Source organism: Hylobates moloch, unplaced genomic scaffold (assembly GCF_009828535.3).
Source record: "Hylobates moloch isolate HMO894 unplaced genomic scaffold, HMol_V3 SCAFFOLD_5, whole genome shotgun sequence".
NCBI classification, from domain to species: domain Eukaryota; kingdom Metazoa; phylum Chordata; class Mammalia; order Primates; family Hylobatidae; genus Hylobates; species Hylobates moloch.
The window spans coordinates 80604803-80622472 of record NW_026652280.1 but is presented as its reverse complement, the minus strand read 5'-3'; the positions used below and the strand labels follow the sequence as shown (position 1 = coordinate 80622472).

At 51.8% G+C, this 17670-nt stretch overlaps 1 protein-coding gene across 1 annotated transcript; it reads left to right on the top strand.

Annotated features, from left to right (window-relative positions):
• The first annotated feature begins 202 nt into the window (after positions 1–202).
• FADS1 (fatty acid desaturase 1) lies at positions 203–16232 on the top strand. Its single transcript, XM_032153057.2, is given in 14 exon segments — positions 203–262; positions 264–339; positions 342–553; positions 3465–3575; positions 4144–4341; positions 5767–5868; positions 5963–6091; positions 10498–10558; positions 12414–12490; positions 13406–13503; positions 13714–13810; positions 14061–14140; positions 14246–14371; positions 14709–16232. Coding segments are annotated over 14 exon segments (1479 nt in total). The 3' UTR covers positions 14761–16232.
• Positions 16233–17670: the final 1438 nt, after the last annotated feature.

Here is a 17670-nt window from a genome sequence, read left to right as displayed (position 1 = left end):
GGGCCTGCACGGGAACCGCTATTCCCATCGCGGCGCCCCCTGGGAGCCAACGCCGCGACGCCCGCCTGACGTCAGGAAGTGGAATCCGGCGGCGACGCCTTCACGGAGCCCGCGAGGGGGCGCGTGTTGGCCGCCCAGCTGTGAGTTGCCCAAGACACGCCGGGGGGCGGGGTCTCGCTCCCCGCGCCACGAGGCTCGGCCAATGGGAACGCGCGCTGCGAGGGCCGGAGGTCTGCGCTGCGAGGGCCGGAGGTCCGCGCCGCGGTGCTGAAAACCCGGCCCGCAGGCGGCTGGCTCTGGGCGCGCGCCAGCAAACCCACTCCTGCAGCCCGCGGACCCCGAGCCAGCCATGGCCCCCGACCCGGTGGCCGCCGAGACCCCGGCTCAGGGACCTACCCCGCGCTACTTCACCTGGGACGAGGTGGCGCAGCGCTCAGGGTGCGAAGAGCGGTGGCTAGTGATCGACCGTAAGGTGTACAACATCAGCGAGTTCACCCGCCGGCATCCAGGGGGCTCCCGGGTCATCAGCCACTACGCCGGGCAGGATGCCACGGTGAGCGCAGCCAGGCGGGGGCACAGGAGAGGGCGGGACCGGAGGCTGAGTGCAGGGCACCCGGAGCCAAACACCGACTAATTCGGAGGAAAGCCCGGAGGCGTTGATCATACCTGTTGCCCGGTGATTGGGTGTCCTGCGGATGCGGGATGAAAAGGCGGGAGAGAGGCCTTGAGAAGCGGAGTCTGGGGAGTGGGGATGGAGGCCAGCAACACGCACACACAAAGGGCCCCGCCGCCCTGCCATGCATTCCGTCTGCAACCCCGAGCCTCAGGTCTCCGGGCGCGGACAGGACCCCGAGCTGGGTGGGCCAGGAGGGAGGAGAGCAAGGATGCAGGCCGCCTGGGGAGGGAGGGGGTCAGTGGCCAGGGGAGGGAGTCACATCCTGTCTCGATGGCTAGGAGAGGCAGCGCAGCCGCGTCTGGACCTAGGTGCCGGTCCCCACTCGCCAGCAGGAGCGGAGAGGGAGCAAGAAAGGAGCCCATTCTCGAGGATGGGGCTGAAACGGGAAGCTTGGGGAGACCGCTGCCTTGGGGACCCCTGCGTCGTGTGAAGACTGGAGGACGCGGAAGGGACAGCACTGGCCGGGGAGGGCAAGCGGCCGCTGGCGTACATAAGGGATTGGGAATGGCATACACTTAGCGAGGACCCCCAGAGCTGTTCTCGAATCGCCGGGGAGGCCACTGAGCCGCAGGCCAGCGAGGTCTTCAGCTATTCCGCGGAGCGGACCGCTGTTTACGCTCCGGGGCGGTAGGCCCTTCGCGGGGTCCTGTCCCTTCTTCCCTTGGTCTCACTGCGGGGTCGGCGCGCCCCCCAGCCCCGGGCCTGCTCCTTCTCTTTCTAGACCACAGCCCTCAGAGCTAAGGCCCTGGCACCTCTCTGCTGGGTTGGAGTGCTGGGGACTCAGCCCTAGGGACTCGAAAGTCGGGGCGTTCGCTTCACCGCATTTCCCCCTTGGCGGCCAGAATGGCGTCCCCTCCCCTTGCATCCCTCTCTGATACCGTGCCCTGCAGCGTGACGCCCTCCACTGTCCCTATCCACTACCCTGGCGTCCCAGAGTGTGCCGCGGGTCACTAGGGTTCCCATAACGTCGCAGCAGAGCTTAGACGCTGCGGGGCGAAGACCCGCCCCACCCTCTGACGCGACCAGCCTAGGGGGCGAGGCCAGAGCTTGCGCGGGCCAACTAGAGTGACCACTCAGGAGCCCTGACTGCGGCCAAGGCCGCAGGCGTGGGCCTGCGCATGCGCAGACGAAACAGGCACCAACGCTGGGGCTTCCCGCAGTGTGATTTGGGGCCGGGGATGCCGCGGCGGGGACGGCGATTGGTCCGGATGTGTGGTGCCACCAGCCGCCGGCTCCGCCCCGGCCCTCGCCCCACACGCCGCATCACTTACAGGGCCCGCCGCATCACTTACAGGGCCCGCCGCATCACTTACAGGGCCCGGAGCTGCGGACGTGAATCTTATCACCATGGACCTTACCTTGCACAACCCAAATTAGCTGCCTTGGGGCAGGGGGTGGCCAGAGTGCTTAGGGAAATGTGGAGCCCTACCCAGAACAACGGTGGAGGGAAAGGGAAACGCAGAAGTGCCCCAGTTCGGACGTAGGGAAGTCTTCCTCTTCGTGGTTTTTGGAGAACCCTAGCTGAGAGAGGAAAGGGACTTTTTAAAAGACCCGCAAGAAGGGACGGAAGTCTCATAGCCCTGAGAGGTGAAGCCAGCTGGACTTGCTGGGTCGAGTGGGGACCTAGAGAACTTTACTGTATCTAGAAGTTTGTAAAATGCATCAATCAGTGCTCTGTAAAAACGCACCAATCGGCGCTCTGTAGCTAGCTAGAAGTTTGTAAAATGAGCCAATCAGTGCTCTGTAAAATGGACCAATTCGCAGAACATGGGCTGGGACAACTAAGAGAATAAAAGCTGGCCACCCCAGCCAGCTGCGGCAACCCGCTCCAGTTCCCTTCCAGGGTCTGGAAGCTTTGTTCTTTTGCTCTTCACACTAAATCTTGCTGCTGCTCACTCTTTGGGTCTGGGCCACCTTTAAGAGCTATTAACACTCACCGCGAAGGTCCACGGCTTCATTCTTGAAGTGAGACCACACCCACCGGAAGGAACCAACGCCCGACACAGCCCCACCCATCCCTCCTGTTTCTCACCTATACTGAAATTCTTGGGCAAAAGCTGTCTGTGGACACACCCAGGGGAAAGGCCAGCCCAGGCAGGTGTTTCTTGGTGGTCCCCCTCAGCCAAAGCTTCCCATTCCTTGATGCATCCTTCTAACTAGAGCAGATGCTCGGTGATCTTAAACTGTGGACACCTGGGAGCACCCTCAAAGGGCAGCTGGACCTAGGGATATGGCCTGTGCTTCTGTGTCCGGAGTTGGTTCCTTCAGGTGGGTTCGTGGTCTTGCTGACTTCAAGAATGAAGCCATGGACCTTCGCGGTGAGTGTTACAGCTCTTACAGGTGGCCTGGACCCAAAGAGTGAGCAGTAGCAAGATTTATTGTGAAGAGCAAAGAACAAAGCTTCCACAGCGTGGAAGAGGACCTGAGCAGGTTGCCGCTGCTGGACGTTGGGGGTGGGAGGAGAGCAGCTTTTATTCCCTTATTTGCCCCTGCTCATGTCCTGCTGATTGGTCCATTTTACAGAGCACTAATTGGTCCACTTTACAGGGTGCTGATTGGTCCATTTTACCTCTAGCTAGCTAAAGAGCGCAGATTGGTGCATTTTACAAACCTCTAGCTACAGAAAAGTTCTCCAAGTCCGCATTCGACCCAGGAAGTCCATTTGGCTTCACCTCTCACTTCAACTTGGGTTTTATCCTGGCGGGCAGGAGGATGGCCTTGGGTGCGAACACTGCCGGAGTCCAGGGGGCTGGCTCCCTCACCTTTCATCTTCTCCCGGCACTTGCAGGATCCCTTTGTGGCCTTCCACATCAACAAGGGCCTTGTGAAGAAGTATATGAACTCTCTCCTGATTGGAGAACTGTCTCCGGAGCAGCCCAGCTTTGAGCCCACCAAGAATGTAAGACCGTGTGTTTGCTATGTGGCAACTATTGGTTGTTGAGGGGGACAGAGGGGGTAGAAGGAGAGTCTAGATGGGATCACAGTCATAGTAATCATAGTCAGTAGTAGCTTTGGGGAGTCTTGAGGTCCCTGCTTCTCTTGCATAGTCATGAGGTCACAGGCCCAAGGGAGCATGGCTTTGCAACCTATGGCTCCCCCAAGACTGCCACTACCATGGCTGCCATCATTGTTATCATCATCAATATGAGCACTTACTATGCGCCAAGCATAAACTCATAACTCTCACACATTTACAGATGAGATAACAGGCTCAGGGAGGTTAAGCAACACAGCCAAGGATCACACAGTTAGTAAATGGCAGAGCAAGAACTTAAGTCCCCTGAACTCTTAGACACTATCCCATAGCACCTCCTCCTGTCATCCTCATTGTCATAGTATCTTTGCCTAGGATTGTGGACTTCCCACAGCTACCTCAGTGGGAGGTCCTTGAGCCTGAGAGGGCCCTTGTCTCCAGTAGTGTTGGGGTGCAGATGAGAAGAATAACAGCTCCTCCTCCTCTTCTGCAGAAAGAGCTGACTGATGAGTTCCGGGAGCTGCGGGCCACAGTGGAGCGGATGGGGCTCATGAAGGCCAACCATGTCTTCTTTCTGCTGTACCTGCTGCACATCTTGCTGCTGGATGGTGCAGCCTGGCTCACCCTTTGGGTCTTCGGGACGTCCTTTTTGCCCTTCCTCCTCTGTGCGGTGCTGCTCAGTGCAGCTCAGGTGAGAGCCTTTGGCTTGTCAAGTGCACAGCAATGCTCAGCATCCCTGGGGAAAAGCTCCTTGGGTGTTTGAGGAAGGCCAAGAATTCCTGCCCTCCAAGTAGGGCAGATCTGAAGGTATGCAGGAGAGTGAGTGCAGGAACAGCATTCCACTGTCTTCACCTGTCTGCTCTTTAGCCACATGGGCATCTTCATTTCTCTCACTGCCTTTTTAGCTGCTTCTCCAAGGGTTCCCTTCTTCCTACGCGGTTTGTTCTCTGCCACAGCCCACCTGTGCCAGGAACCAAGTTTCTGGTTTCTTAGCAAAGCTTGGCTCCCTCCCCACCACTGACATTGCCCAATATGTTAAAAATGATTGAGCACTAATTCTTGACTGTCAAGACCCATTTGGCAAGCCTTCTGCTCATGTTTGAGTCCTTTCTGTATTCTGGATGTCAGTCCATCATAAGCCATGAGCTTCAGGCCGGGCGTGGTAGCTCATGCCTGTAATCCTAGCACTTTGGGAGGCTAAGGTGGCTGGATCACTTGCGACCAGTTCAAGACCAGCCTGGCCAACGTGGTGAAACCCCACCTCTACTAAAAATACAAAAAGGCCAGGCACAGTGGCTCACGCCTGTAATACCAGTACCTTAGGAGGCCAAGACGGGCAGATCATTTGAGGTGAGGAGTTCAAGACCACCTGGCCAACATGGTGAAACCCCATCTCTATTAAAATACAGCAATTAGCTGGGAGTGGTGGCGGGTGCCTGCAATCCCAGCTACATGGGAGGCTGAGGCAGGAGAATTGCTTGAACCTGCGAAGCGGAGGTTGCAGTGAGCTGAGATGACACCATTGCACTCCAGCCTGGGCAACAGAGCGACACTCTGTCTCTCAAAACAGGCCAGGTGTGGTGGCTCACGCCTGTTATCCCAGCAGTTTGGGAGGCCGAGGTGGGCAGATCACCTGAGGTCAGGAGTTCGAGACCAGCCTGGCCAACATGGTGAAACGCCAACTCTTATTAAAAATACAAAAAAATCAGCCAGACATGGTGGCAGGCACCTGTAATCCCAGCTACTTGGGAGGCTGAGGTAGGAGAATTACTTGAACCCAGGAGGTGGAGGTTGCAGTGACCTGAAACCGCACCATTGCACTCCAGCCTGGGCAACAAGAACAAAACTGTCTCAAAAAAAAAAAAAAAAAAAAAAAGTCATGAGCTTCAGAGCTGGCGAAACAGAAGAACACAGAAGGGATGGTGATTTGCCCCAACTCACATGTGAGTCAGTGGCAGAGGCAGAACTAGGACAGGACCCATGTTTCCTGACTCCTGAGGTGCATCACAGGCCTTGGCAGATGAAGGAAGTGGGAGAGGCTGAAGGAGGCATCGAGGTCAGTGAAGGGGACACTGGGGCTGGTGGGCTGCTCTCAGTGTTAACTCTTCTCACCTAGGCCCAGGCTGGCTGGCTGCAGCATGACTTTGGGCACCTGTCGGTCTTCAGCACCTCAAAGTGGAACCATCTGCTACATCATTTTGTGATTGGCCACCTGAAGGTCAGTGGGATGGGGAGGGGCTCTTTAAAACTTCAGGCAATGAAGGGCTGCCTCGGGGGAAGCTTTTCATACTCGTGTCCCTGCTTTTCTGTAGGGGGCTCCCGCCAGTTGGTGGAACCACATGCACTTCCAGCACCATGCCAAGCCCAATTGCTTCCGCAAAGACCCAGACATCAACATGCATCCCTTCTTCTTTGCCTTGGGGAAGATCCTCTCTGTGGAGGTGTGTGGAGGTATCGGTGGAAAGGTCTTGGGGAATAGGAGGCAGCCAACATAGGGGGGTTGGGGAAGATGCCCACGATGTTGTCAGTGTGGGCAAGACACTGGGGCTGGGCTGGCTGGGGCTTTTGCCATTTTGGAAGTTCTGGAAGGCAACAGGCAGTAAATGGGGGCTGCCCAGGAGGGAATCACCATCCTCCCTAGAGAGTTCAGTCAGCAGGCCGGGCGTGGTGGCTCACACCTGTAATCCCAGCACTTTGGGAGGCCGAGGCGGACGGATCACGAGGTCAGGAGATCGAGACCATCCTGGCTAACACGGTGAAACCCCGTCTCTACTAAAAATACAAAAAATTAGCCGGGCGTGGTGGCAGGCTCCTGTAGTCCCAGCTACGCGGGAGGCTGAGGCAGGAGAATGGTGTGAACCCCGGGGGGCAGAGCCTGCAGTGAGCCAAGATCGCGCCACTGCACTCCAGCCTGGGTGAAAGAGCGAGACTCCGTCTCAAAAAAAAAAAAGAGAGTTCAGTCAGCAAACCGTTACTGCATAAAAGGCACCTCGTTTTACAAAGGATCCAGAGGATGACCAGAAGGATCCAAATGATGAGATGGCCTATCCTTGAAGGTGCTGATGGCACCTCCTGGAGGTGCTTTTTTGACACTCTTGCACCAGGCGAGCATTCCCCTTGCACTTTGTATTTCTCTCCCATACTTAGGTATCCTTCTTGTCACAGTCTTCTCTGTCCAGGGCTGGACTGTCTTACTCTTCTTTGATGTCCAATATCTGGAACATTCATTCACTGAGTACTTCTTCCCACCCTGCTGATCCCCAGCCTGACTTCCTGGGTGGTCAGCGTTGGGTTTGAGTTGTCAATTGAAGTTGTAAGCAGAAATAATGTAGCTGCTGAAGGAATAATGCCTGGGGGTGGAGATCTGGTGAGCTTTTAGTGAGCATTAGGCAATGGAAGATTCTGAGATGCCAGCAGAATTATTTGGAAAGTTAATTTAAAGCCCTTTGTCCCAAGGCTCTAGGCTGCAGAGTTCTTCCAGGTCCATCTCCTCTACTTTGTGACATTTCAGCTTGCCAGGAATTAAATTGTCGTTAAAACACATTTCAGTTCTAGGCATGAGTTCAAGGTAGCCTGGCTCTCCTCTCGTTCCTGGCCATGAGAACTTTGAAAGGGCTTTGGCAGTACTGGCTGGCCTGGCATGAGGAGCTCATAGCTTGAGGTTCATGCACCACCTGTCCATAATGTTCTTATTTTCCCATCATGAGCATGGACTTGGGTTTGTTACATGTCCGATACCATTATGGTCAGTACTGTGCAGATGATGAAGCAGCCCTGTCCCCCGTCTGACTCCCATGGCTGCTTCAAGGGCAGTGTGGTTATTTGCTGGGCAGTGGCATGGGGCTTGTGCATTTCTACTGTCACTACAGAGGGTTTAAAAAAAAGACATGGGCAGGTTAAGTGGAAGGGAACAGTCTCACACCACTACCTTTATTGCTTCTTGGTACTTGGGTTTTCAGGAAATTCCTATCAGCAGACATCAAAAATAGAGAATGAAGGGACGCAGTTGGCACGTGCCTGTGGTCCCATCTACTTGGGAGGCTGAGGCGGGAGCATCACTTGAGCCCAGGAGGTGAAGGCTGCAGTGAGTATGATCACGCCACTGCACTCCAGCCTGGGTAACAGTGCAACCTGTATGTAAGAATAATAATTTTTTAAAAAGATTAAAACAAAAAAAAATTGTAAACAGAGCTCAACATAACTTACAGATTAAAAACAGTAAAATATGACAGAAACTGAGAGGTAGTCATGATCAGATATGGCCTCCTTCAGGTGCCGACATCTGAACTGAGACCTGAATGATGAAAAGGGCCAGCACTGCGAAAATTCAGGGAAGGAACATTTGGAACAGAGAGAACAGTCAAGTACAAAGGCTCCTGGATGTTCAGGGACAGTAAGCAATGAGAATGAGAAGACCAGAAAACTAGGGAGGGGCCAGATCATGTAGGGCCTTAGAAAGCCATGGTAAGGGTGTGGTAAGAAGTTTGGGTTTTATTCCAATAGCAATGGGGAGTCACAGGAGGGTTTCTGGTGGGTACAGCAATCTGCTTTGCACTTTAAAAGGCTTGCTCTGGCTGGAGGTGGAGAGGATGAATTATAGAGGGTAGGTATAATCACAGATATAACCTCAGTGAGGAGGCTGGAGCGAGTCCAGACCAGACCACGGAGGAGCAGGTGAAGCCAATGGATTTGGGATGTTTTGGAGGCAGTGTAAACAACGCTTGCTGAGGACCTGGATGTGGTGGTGAGAATCACCCCATCTCGAGCAACATTTACTGAGGGAAAAATTGAAAAAGGGGCACCCTTGCTTGGTGGGATGGGTGAGGCAGAGCCCCACCCCACCAAGGTGGCCTCCTATCGTGGAACTGTTATGGAAAGGAGCCCCATCCATTGCTTCCTCCTTGAATGGCAAATGCCTTTATGATCCCTATAACTTGTCCCATTATGTTTAGACCCTTGGTGGTCAGAAGGGTTCTATTTAGGGCAGTGTCCCCTGCCCCTCCTTGTCCTCCAGGAATTTTGAGAGGCACTGATGTGGATGTCATGGGGTCAGCACAGGCATCAACATCCCCAGAGGGATGGAACCAAGCAGCCTCTTGCCCAGGCATTCACTAACAGGCAGCCCATCCTCAGCCTCATAGCTGGCAGGGGAGAAGAAAGGCTATTTTGGGTCCCAAATCTTTATTTTTTTATTTATTTATTTATTTTTTTTTTTTTTTAATTTTTTTGAGACAGAGTCTCGCTCTGTCGCCCAGGCTGGAGTGCAATGGTGCGGTCTCAGCTCACTACAACCTCCGCCTCCCAAGTTCAAGAGATTCTCCTGCCTCAGCCTCCTCAGTAGCTGGGACTACAGGTGCGTGCCACCAAGCCTGGCTAATTTTTGTGTTTTTAGTAGAGACGTGGTTTCGCCATGTTGCCCAGGCTGGTCTCGAACTCCTGGGCTCATGCAGTCCGCCCACCTCAGCCTCCCAAAGTGCTGGGATTACAGGCGTGAGCCACTGCACCTGGTCTCTGTTTACAAATTTATCACCAGCTTCATCCCCTAAGGTTATAAACTCCATGAGGGTGGGAAGTCTGTACTGTTCGCCTCTGTATCCTGAGCATCTAGAACATAGCCTGGCACACAGTAGGTGCTCAAGTACTTGAATCTGTTAATGTAGAAAGGATGTTTCATCTAGCTGAAGTGCCTTGTACAGAATAAGCTCTCAATAAATGAACTGTGGACACATGGAAGGGTGAGCTAGAGCTCTGCTCAGGGGTTGAGTGCTCGTCTTGTGCCCTTGTGGTTGTCTGGTTACCTGAACTAATTGGAGTGCGATGCAGACATAGTCATGGAGTGAGACAGCAGAACTTTGCTGTCTTGTTTGTGAGCCCACACCAGGGGTTCTAGGCTGGCTGGCTGACATGGTGGCCCCAGCCTGTCTCTTCAGCAGCTCGGCTTATAAAAAATAACCACCACCTACTGGGGAAAACTGCTGGAACCTTCAGATTGCCAAATTGTTGTTGGTGTCTTTTCCAGAAATATTTGCCAAACTCGAATTAGCCTTCAGGGGATTTGATAAAGCTCATGTTTAAGTCAAGAGACCAAAAGATTTTGATGGGGAGAAGTAGGGGCTGGATATAGAGGGAATACTTAACCTGTATAGGGGCAGATATGGTTGTCCATGGAGATTCTGATGTGAAAAAGTATGATGGCGGCCAGGCACAGTGCCTCACACCTGTAATCCCAGCACTTTGGGAGGCTGAGGTGGGCGGATCACCTGAGGTTGGGAGTTCGAGACCAGCCTGAACAACATGGAGAAACCCCATCTCTACTAAAAATACAAAATTAGCTGGGCGTGGCGGCACATGCCTGTAATCCTAGCTACTCGGGAGGCTGAGGCAGGAGAATCGCTTGAACCCAGGGAGGCGGAAGTTGTGGTGAGCTGAGATCATGCCATTGCACTCCAGCCTGGGCAACAAGAGCGAGACTCCATCTAAAAAATAAACAAATAAAAAAGTATTTATTTGGGAGAAAGGGGAGAGGGCAGTGGGGCCTGGAAACCTCATGACAAAGAGAATGAACACAAGAGGGCCTGTGGTCCTGTAGACTCTGTGCTGTGCACATCCCTCATGTGAGCATGGGCCATCCAGCCGCAGACTATGGTGTGACACGCTCTGCAGATTACAGCCTAGGGCTTCATGTTCCATGTGCTGGAGGTAAGGCTGGGCCTCTTGGAGCTTTCCAATAGCACCAACAAGCTGTCAGCCCTGGAGGAGGCCTAAACCTCCAAGCAGGGAAAGGTCAAGGTCACAGAGGGAGGAATCACTGGTCTCCGAATGCTCATGTGTTTGCTTTTCTTCACAGCTTGGGAAACAGAAGAAAAAATATATGCCATACAACCACCAGCACAAATACTTCTTCCTAAGTGAGTGTCCCCATCCAACACAGGGGAGCTGCCTCAGGAGGGAATGCTGAGGGAATGAGGAGGATGTGGCTCTCCAAGGGATTATGGTACTTTAAGGAAAGGGGCTAGAGGAAGTACCCCACCTCCACTCCCAGTTACTCCCTGCATGAGAGCAGTTTGCCAGCTCAGCTGAGCGAAGTGAAGTTAGGCTGATGATTGGTTGAAGGCAAACTAGTTCTTCCCATCCAACCCCAGTTTCCACTAGGAAGCTGGGTGTTTGGGGTATAGAGGGGCCTCTTGCTTCATCCTCAACCTTATCTTAAACTTTGTCAAGATGGGCCAAGGTAACCTGGTAGAGCCCAGTCCAACCCCCAGAGGAACAAAGGTATAGATAGTTCTGGAAGGATGGGTCCTGAGGAGAGAATGGAAGAGCTGTTAGAACTGAGAAGATCTTTCTGATGACTGCCACATATTCCCAGCTTTAAAAGTCTGTCCCAGGCCGGGCGCGGTGGCTCACGCTTGTAATCCCAGCACTTTGGGAGGCCGAGGCGGGCGGATCACGAGGTCAGGAGATCAAGACCACGGTGAAACCCCGTCTCTACTAAAAATACAAAAAATTAGCCGGGCGTGGTGGTGGGCGCCTGTAGTCCCAGCTACTCGGAGAGGCTGAGGCAGGAGAATGGCGTGAACCCGGGAGGCGGAGCTTGCAGTGAGCCAAGATCGCGCCACTGCACTCCAGCCTGGGTGACAGAGCTAGACTCCGTCTCAAAAAAAAAAAAAGTCTGTCCCAGCTACTAGGGAAACAAGTGGGAGCATCCTTTGAGCCCAGGAGTTTGAGGCTGCAGTAAGCTCTGATTGTGCCACTGCACTCCAGCCTGGGCAGGAGTGAGATCTTATTTCTAAAACAACAACAACTCTGCTCCATAATGCCTAAAATGAGCTTTAAATGCCTTTAAATTTTCAAATTTTTTAAAGAAGGAAGGGAAGGAGTCCACTGATCTTATTTTAGTTTGAAGGAATTCACCCTAACTGCCTATCACCAACTATCACTAATAGAGAAAGGTGATGGGGCAGAAGGGTAGAGCAGAGACCTCTGGAAGAAATAGTTTTAGAATCCATGGCACATCAAGATGGAGGAGCCATGGGTGAGCATTGTCATGCTAGGAGTTATGGGTTGCATCAGGTGCCACAGAGAAGGGCTACAGAAAAGGAAATGAGGCAGCATGTAGAATGCAACACTTCTTCAACTCCCAGTTTTCTTTCAAGAGAGGCCCCTCTGTTCCGTCCCACAGCTGACCTCCAGGGCTTCAGATTGGGGTGGCACAAGCCCATCTCCCTAGTTTAAGGAAGTGAGCTTCACAGCCTGTGAAGGATCCACAGGGTCCCTCCCAACACACACACTTTCCTGCCCCTGCCCCTTCACCTGCATGGTGGAGCTGCCAGGAACAAAGGGCAGATGACTGTAGGGACAGGGCTGTGGCCAAGGTAAGTAAGAGAGTATTAGCACCCTTTTAAAAGTGTGGGATCCATGGAGTGTGTATGTAGAAAACAGAAGAAAAATGAAAAATAATAAAGGTGTGGGAGCAGAGCAAGTCCCAAGCGTGGGGCCTGAGTTCCCAAGCGCCTGTCACTGAAGAGTGCTCACCTTCCCTGGCATCCTCTTGGGAGTTTTTGCCTTCCCCAGACTTGGATTTATGCCCACCTTCAGTGCCTGCTGATTCCAGTGGATTGCAGAGCGCTCAAGCAGCTGGAGGGGAGACAGAAGGGATGGTTGGAAGAGGCAGCCCCCTGCTAGAGGCCATCTCTCCAGCATCAACCAGCCCTTTCATGACCTTCCTGTGCTCATGCCTCCTCTTTGTCTCGGTTTCCTCCCCAGTTGGGCCCCCAGCCTTGCTGCCTCTCTACTTCCAGTGGTATGTTTTCTATTTTGTTATCCAGCGAAAGAAGTGGGTGGTGAGTATCCATGGCCCAAGAAGCCCACATCCTTGTCTCCAGCACCCAGAGTGGGGGATAGGGGTTCCCCAGGGGAAACTGAGACTGACTCCAGGCCTAATTTAGAACAAAATAATAGAACCAGACACAGATCCTCCTTATCTCTAAGTGGGACAGAATGATTTGAGCTTAGCAGGCAGCCTGATTCCCAATGTGTAATTTCATGCGGTCAGTGTCTCAGAGGTTCTTGTACTGGGCATAATGCCAGGGGGCTGAGTTGGGAATGGGGAAGATGAATGAGAGACAATACCTACTTTCAAGGAAACTTCTGATGAAGCAGAATGTGGTTGTTAATCAGAAAAGAGGTAAAGGCAATAGGTTCTGGGGACTCCAAAAGGGGCCTGACTGCACCTGGCTTTGTGAAGTCACTTTTCTAGCTGGCCTTGAGGCTGGGCAGGGTTTCTGACAGGCAGAGGTGGAGCAGGGGGGATGAACTCCGAGCAGAGAAGCTGGAAATGAGGGGTAAGTTTGACCACCAGACATATTGTGGAGGACTAGTGTCAGGAGAAGAGTATGGTGCTTGGTTCAGTGATGAGAGATTTGATCAGGGCACTGGCATGGACTGAGCCATGGTCCTGGCAGATTCATTTGGCAGCATGCTGAAGGATTTAGATTGGCTGGGAAGAGCTAGAGGCAAGGAGACCTTGTAGGCCTTGGTACTTTTGAAGGGGACATGCAAGAAGGGCTGGGGGGTGCCAATGGGAATGGAAGAAAGGAGCAGTGGCACTAGATATTGCAGGATTGGACCCCTGAGAAGCTGAAGATGACTGAGTCTGGATACCCAGGAGAATGGCTGCACCACGCAAAGAAAGAGCTGCTGAGAGGAAGAGGAAGAGTTGTTGGTGACTGTTATGCTCGCTGCTTTTCTCACTATAGGACTTGGCCTGGATGATTACCTTCTACGTTCGCTTCTTCCTCACTTATGTGCCACTATTGGGGCTGAAAGCCTTCCTGAGCCTTTTCTTCATAGTCAGGTAGTATTTGGTTGGGGCGGATAGGGACTGGTGAAGGAAATGTTGGGGAGTGACTCTTCTGGTCTAGGGGCCGTGCTGGGGCTTTGGGTAACAGTGGGTGTTTCAGGAGTTGGCTTGGGAAAGTAGACAGGCTGGAGCAGTTATCTGAGGGGGAAATCAGAATTCTGGGCTCTGTGTGTACTGTTTTTGTCTGTGTAACATATCCAACAGGTTCCTGGAAAGCAACTGGTTTGTGTGGGTGACACAGATGAACCATATCCCCATGCACATTGATCATGACCGGAACATGGACTGGGTTTCCACCCAGGTAAGGGACAGTCACTCAGAAGACTGGAGCATAACACAACTATTGAAAAGGGTGGTAGGTGAAAATAGCAAAAACAAAAAGTCCCCCAAACAGCATTTTCTCATTAGCCTGAGGCTCTTGTTCTGCTACCATGTGAAGGGAGTGACCAAGACAGTCTCATGTCCCTTCCTCAGCCAGCTTTACCTGGAGAATGCTGGGCTGGCCTTTCCATCTGATACTCAACATGCTCTCCCCTGACCTTTTCCTCCAGCTCCAGGCCACATGCAATGTCCAGAAGTCTGCCTTCAATGACTGGTTCAGTGGACACCTCAACTTCCAGATTGAGCACCAGTGAGTAGGGAGCCTGGGGAAGCAGGGTTCTGGGGAGGGTGTAAGTGTTGGGTACAGGTGGGAGCAGAGAAGCAGGAACCACTGACTCCCCCGTTCTCCCTGAAGTCTTTTTCCCACGATGCCTCGACACAATTATCACAAAGTGGCTCCCCTGGTGCAGTCCTTGTGTGCCAAGCATGGCATAGAGTACCAGTCCAAGCCCCTGCTGTCAGCCTTCGCCGACATCATCCAGTGAGTATCTGAGACCAGGAAGATGGCCGGTAGGGAGGAAAGAGGGCAGGGCAATGGAAATGACGACATGTAGGGTGGGGAGTAACAGAAGGTGTTCCCAGTCGTGTGGGATGGAGTTCACCGTGGCAAAGGCAGGATTCTTTATTGGACCTGTGGCCAGGTCAGGCGTTTGCCCTCATTGGGGTTCCCCTCAGTACCATGGCCCAAGCTAGCTTTCTCTAAACTAGAGGGGAGGAAAGCCTCCAGATGGAAGAAGGCCTTAACCTCACTGCTCCATCTCTGGTGGGTTCAGCTCCGCTTGTCTCCCTCACTGTCTGCCCCCATTTTGTCCCTGCAGCTCACTAAAGGAGTCAGGGCAGCTCTGGCTAGATGCCTATCTTCACCAATAACAACAGCCACCCTGCCCAGTCTGGAAGAAGAGGAGGAAGACTCTGGAGCCAAAGCAGAGGGGAGCTTGAGGGACAATGCCACTATAGTTTAATACTCAGAGGGGGGTGGGTTTGGGGACATAAAGACTCTGACTCAAACTCCTCCCTTTTATCTTCTAGCCACAGTCCTAAGACCCAAAGTGGGGGGGTGGACACAGAAGTCCCTAGAAGGAGGGAAGGAGCTGTTGGGGCAGGGGTGTAAATTATTTCCTTTTTCTAGTTTGGCACATGCACGTAGTTGGTGAACAGAGAGAACCAGAAGGGTAACAGAAGAGGAGGGACCTACTGAACCCAGAGTCAGGAAGACATTTAACACTAAAATTCCACTCATGCTGGGCGTGGCGGCTCACGCCTGTAATCCCAGCACTTTGGGAGGCCGAGGCAGGCGGATCACGAGGTCAGGAGTTCGAGACCAGCCTGACCAACATAGTGAAACCCCGTCTCTACTAAAAATAGAAAAATGAGCTGGGCCTGGTGGCACGCGCCTGTAATCCCAGCTGCCCAGGAAGCTGAGGCAGGAGAATCGCTTGAACTGGGGAGGTGGAGGTTGCAGTGAGCTGAGATCACGCCATTGTACTCCAGCCTGGGCGACAGAGCAAGACTCTATTTCAAAAATAAATAAATAAATAAATCCACTCATAAAGGGTGAGCTCAGCTCACTGGTCCACTTCTCAGTGCCTTCTCCATCCTCATTTGCAAACCTCAGAGGGATAAAGCAGTTAAACCTGATGAGCAAGAATTACAACAGCAAGGAAACATTAATGCTTAGAATTATGAGATCCAGCACAACTCAGTCTGTGGGAGCTCAGCTCACTGCCCAGGGATAGGTGTGACCTATGTCCACCTTAGGCTGCTGGGAGAAGCCATTCTCCAGTTTCAGAAGCAGGCAGGGCAAAGGTCAAGACTGTGGTACTGGGGTCTTTTGGCTTTGAAGGATCCTGGAACCACTGATTTTGGTTTATTCCCTCCAGGGTCTAAAGAGAACAAGAGGTGCTAGCTCTTACCAAAACAGATGGTAGAGAGAGTTGCTGGCTATTTAAAAGCCTTCTCATCTTTTAATTCACCTCTTCTTTTCACCTCTTTAACCACTCCTCAGGAACAGAACACTCCTAGGACTGGGGGTCTACTTTTAGCTCCATAAGCAAGTGAGCAGATGGGACAAGGTAGTCTTTTCTCCCTAGAAACAAAGGGGATGCCTAGTGGTTTCCCTTTGCTTCCCAACCTGAAATTTCAAGTTTAATAAAATAGCAATTAGCATAAGTGACCAAACTGAGAGATAATTATCAGTCATGAGGAAAGACACAGATTTTGGTCATAAAGAATGTAAGGGCTATAAGCAGAAACTTTCTATAACCTAAATGATGTTATAGAATTATTTTTGAGCAGGAGCAGAAAGATTAAATATGATCATACTTCTAAATCAGAAATAGGAAGATTAAAACCACAGAACAGTTTGTGATTGCCATTGCTGTAGCTAGGTATCTTACTCTGTCCACTCTTGTTCAAGTATCCAACTCTTCTGGAAACCAAATAGGCTTTAGAAGAGATTATCCTAAATTCCTATCAGTGTAATACTAAAATGTAACTTTTTAATCATCTGGTTTTTAAAAGATAAACAGTTTGGCCCATCTCTCCAGAGAGCAAACATAGGAATATGCCTCAGGAGCCTCCTAGGGCTTATGATCAGCCCTCACACCCGCTTTCCCCTCCAACCCACAGCCTTTGCTTCCAGGTGGCGGGATTACTACTTTGCCTCTTCAGCAGCATCTACTCTAGGCATATTGATCATTTTGGACACTGGGAGAAGAGAACCTCAAACTAGGAGGAAAAGACAGAGCCTCCACTTAGTTTTGGGAGGGGATGGCAGACAGTCAAGGAGATGAGCGTCCTAAGGCATGTTGGGATAGGGTCAGATGCACCACCCGTGGAGAGGTTTGTCAACACAAAGACATGGAAGGTTAGAGGTTTGTCAACAAAAAGACATGGAAGGTTAGGTTTGTCAACACAAAGACATGGAAGATTAGAAGTTTGCCAACACAAAGACACAGGAAGAATGGGCTGCAGAAGATTTAGATGTTTTCCATTTGGGCACATTTTACTTAGCTGGAGAACTTGGTTTAAAACAGCCTGGGTAGGAAAATTAGAAGCAAGCTGGGTGCAGTGGCTCATGCCTGTAATCCCAACACTTTTGGGAGGTCCAGGCAGGAGGATCACTTGGGCCCAGGAAGTCAAGCCTGGAGTGAGCTGAGATCACACCACTGCACTCCAGCCTGGGGTGATAGAACAAGACCCTGTCTCAAAAAAAACAAACAAACAAACAAAAAAAAAACAACTTAGAATTGAGGAGCTGTACCTCCATTGGCTTCCTCACTCCAAAATAGGTGCTGATCCTTCCTATTCCTATTCTTTGCCACCTAAGTTTTGGGTGTGGTGTCACCAGCCTGTTTAGCCAAGTAGCTTTGGGCCTAGGCTGCCCAATCTGAGCAAACACCAGTGAAGCTCTATTGAGCCAAGACCATTCCTCAAAGCACCTGAACCACTGTGACCTTCTCAGCCTATAGCAGTGTGGTCTCTTACATGGCCACAAAGGGACACACAGTGACAAAAGGCTCAGAATGTTACAATGGTAAAATGAGTGATCTCAAATCCACTGACAGATGTAAAATAGGCTTAGAGAGGAAAAGCTGCCTCTGGTCAAATAGATCATGGCAGAATGAATTCCAACTCACTTTTTTACAACTCCAACTTCTATCTGTTACTTTCATTTTTTTACAACCTGGCCAGAGGCATTTTTTTAATCAGGCCCAGTATCAGTATCCTTTTTGTGTGTGCCAATTTTGTTATCACATCCCTATGAAGTTGAAAAATAAA